The sequence below is a fragment of the Vespa velutina genome, chromosome 24 (genome assembly GCF_912470025.1).
Source record: "Vespa velutina chromosome 24, iVesVel2.1, whole genome shotgun sequence".
NCBI classification, from domain to species: domain Eukaryota; kingdom Metazoa; phylum Arthropoda; class Insecta; order Hymenoptera; family Vespidae; genus Vespa; species Vespa velutina.
This window is the reverse complement of record NC_062211.1, coordinates 2,060,486-2,062,985: the sequence shown is the minus strand read 5'-3', so window position 1 is coordinate 2,062,985 and position 2,500 is coordinate 2,060,486. Positions and strand designations below refer to the sequence as shown.

The window sequence follows — 2,500 nt, the reverse complement described above, 5'->3', positions numbered from 1 at the left end:
TGCACTAACTCACTCACTCACTCACTCACTCACTCACTCACTCGCTCGTTCGCTCGCTCGCTCGCTCGCTCGCTCATTCACTCACGCAAAATTGTCTACTTTTTTATCGTGGAATACAGAATTTTAATATTTCACATGGAAGATATCAACCTGATTAGAGTTCTGCGTGTATGTGTGAGTGTACATGCTTTTACGATCATTTGCATATGAGTCGTCGTAAAAAGTAAAGAAAACTTCTTATTTCATAAATTAAGATGATCATTATTGGCCAATCGTAGGTACCTAGCATCGTTAAGTGCTATCGAAGTGGCCGGTAGGGTTGGGTTGATTTAACATGTAAATGCTTTTGACGAGGAAAAGTTTCAATTTAAATTTACCCTTATACCCCTCCCCTATCCCAGTCCCTGTTCCTGTCTTTTGCCTCTCCCTTCTCCCTCCTCGATTACCATCACCTATCCCCTTCCCCTCCCACATATCCCTTCAATCGCGTATTTAAACTTCGTTTGAATAGCAGGTATCTGACTTATAGATGGTAGAACGACTACATTATGCCGGAAGGTAGAGTTATGTAAGGAAAAAAAGAGGGATAATGAAGAAAAAATATTGCAAGAAAATAATAGAAAAGAAAAAAAAACAAAAACAAAAATGTATAATCCTTTATGGGATAAAGTAAAACGATAAAAATCCTTTAACGCATTCTGATGTTTTTACAGAGAGAGTATACGGAGGACTGCGTGTTCAACGAGACGTTGGAGCAGCACAACTACAACACGTACAGCTCGGTAAGATGGTCGACCGGGAAAAAGACACTTTACCTTGGATTAAATCGTCGTGGACAACCTAGGAGGGTACAAGCTAAAGGTCATACACTTGGAAGATTGTCGGCATACGCTAGGGTGTTAACGCAAGTGGCACCGCCCGATCGAGTTGAGGCCCTGCATAGGAGAATGTCAGGCGCCGAGCACAATGTACGCCATCGGCACGGTAGCCATTCTCATCGGCAGCAACATCGGCATCACCAACAGGAACAACAACAGCAACAACAACAACAACAACAACAACAACAACAACAACATCATCAGAGTGAACTTAGTCAACAGCAACAGCAACAGCATCATCAACATCAACAGCAGAATCAGCAACATCAACAGCAACAGCAACAACAACAGCAACAACAGCTGCAAACGATCTGTCCCAATCTTCCGGCCCAAGAGAAGGACGGTAGGGATAGGTTTAGATGTCGCAAACGTAAAAAACGAAAGAAGAGAAAACGTCGGTGCAGACCCGGGGAGAAAGTCGGTCCGCAGTGTCAATTGCCGGAAGAAAGGGACCCATCGTCCGTATCCGGGATAACATTGAACTCGGAGACTTCCTCTCCTGAATCTAAAAGATCGTGCGAGGGTGCTGCCGGCGAGGAAGCATGTAGAAGAGAGGCATTATCCTCTACATCGAAAAAGAAAAAATCCCGGATAGGAGATGGGACCTTGTTGGAGGTACATACGGAAGATTCGTCTACGAGAGGGAATACCATGACTACAATGATCACCACCGAGGCGACCTTGACGACAGAGGACGACGTGACGTTGGATGTGCCAACGGTAACATCTAGCAACGGCAATGGCAACGGCAACGGCAACGGCAACGGCAATGGCAACAACAGCAACTCCACCAACAGCAACGCCACCCACGAGGAGAAGGATGAGGGGGAGGACGAGGATGAGGAGGATGAGGAAGAGGAGGTGGAGCTCCTAACCACGACTAGGAGCATCGGTAAGAACCTTGAAAAAGCAACCTCAAAAAAGACAAACGTCGCCGGCACCATTAGTCAAAGTAAAAAGCCTGATTTGCTGGACGGTAAGAAGAGGAAGATGAAGAAAAGGAAGAAAAAAAAGAAGAAGGGAAAGAGGGGTCCAGGTTGGCCGAGGAGGAGGAACCCGTTAGCCAGGAAGAAATCCGAGAGCGTGAAGCGGACGGACGAGGAGGAGGCGACAGGGGCAGCGGAGGATGCGGAGGAGGATGCCGGGGAAGGGGAGGAGGGGGGAGGAGGAGGGGAGGAGGAGGAGATAGGAGAGGAGGAAGAGGAGATGGAGGAGGAGGAGGAGCAGGATCAGGAGGAGGAGGCGATGGAGGAGAAGAGGAAGAGGAAGAAGAAGAAGAAGAAGTTTGCGAAGGAGGAGAGAAGGGGGGGAGAAGAGATTGCGGAGGGATTGGAGGAAAGGAGAGATTTAAAGAAGAAGAGGAGGAAGGAGGAAAGGGAAAGGATGGAGGAGCCGGCGAAGGAGGTGGACGTGGAGGAGGAGGAGGAGGAGAGAAAGAAGAAGAAGAAGAAGAAGAAGGTGGAAAAGGTGGAGGATATGAAGGATATAGTCGGCAGGATCAGCGAGCCAGTCGCGGAAATACCGTTTGCATCAACGACGACCTCCTCGCTCTCCTTATCATCCTATTCCTCAGCCTTGTCCTCGAACCGTTCCTCTTACTTCGACGTTGGTGGTTCACGTGG

General features: G+C 48.1%; 1 protein-coding gene across 1 annotated transcript in view; it reads left to right on the top strand.

Moving 5' to 3' along the window:
• LOC124957144 (J domain-containing protein DDB_G0295729-like) overlaps positions 1-2,500 on the top strand; it is a 109,062-nt gene that overhangs the window by 105,414 nt on the left and 1,148 nt on the right. Inside the window, exons 6-7 of the mRNA XM_047513880.1 lie at positions 714-2,030; positions 2,082-2,500. The exon at positions 2,082-2,500 is cut by the window's right edge and continues 1,148 nt beyond it. Of these exons, the coding sequence (XP_047369836.1) occupies positions 714-2,030; positions 2,082-2,500 (1,736 nt within the window). The remainder of the gene's footprint in view (positions 1-713; positions 2,031-2,081) is intronic.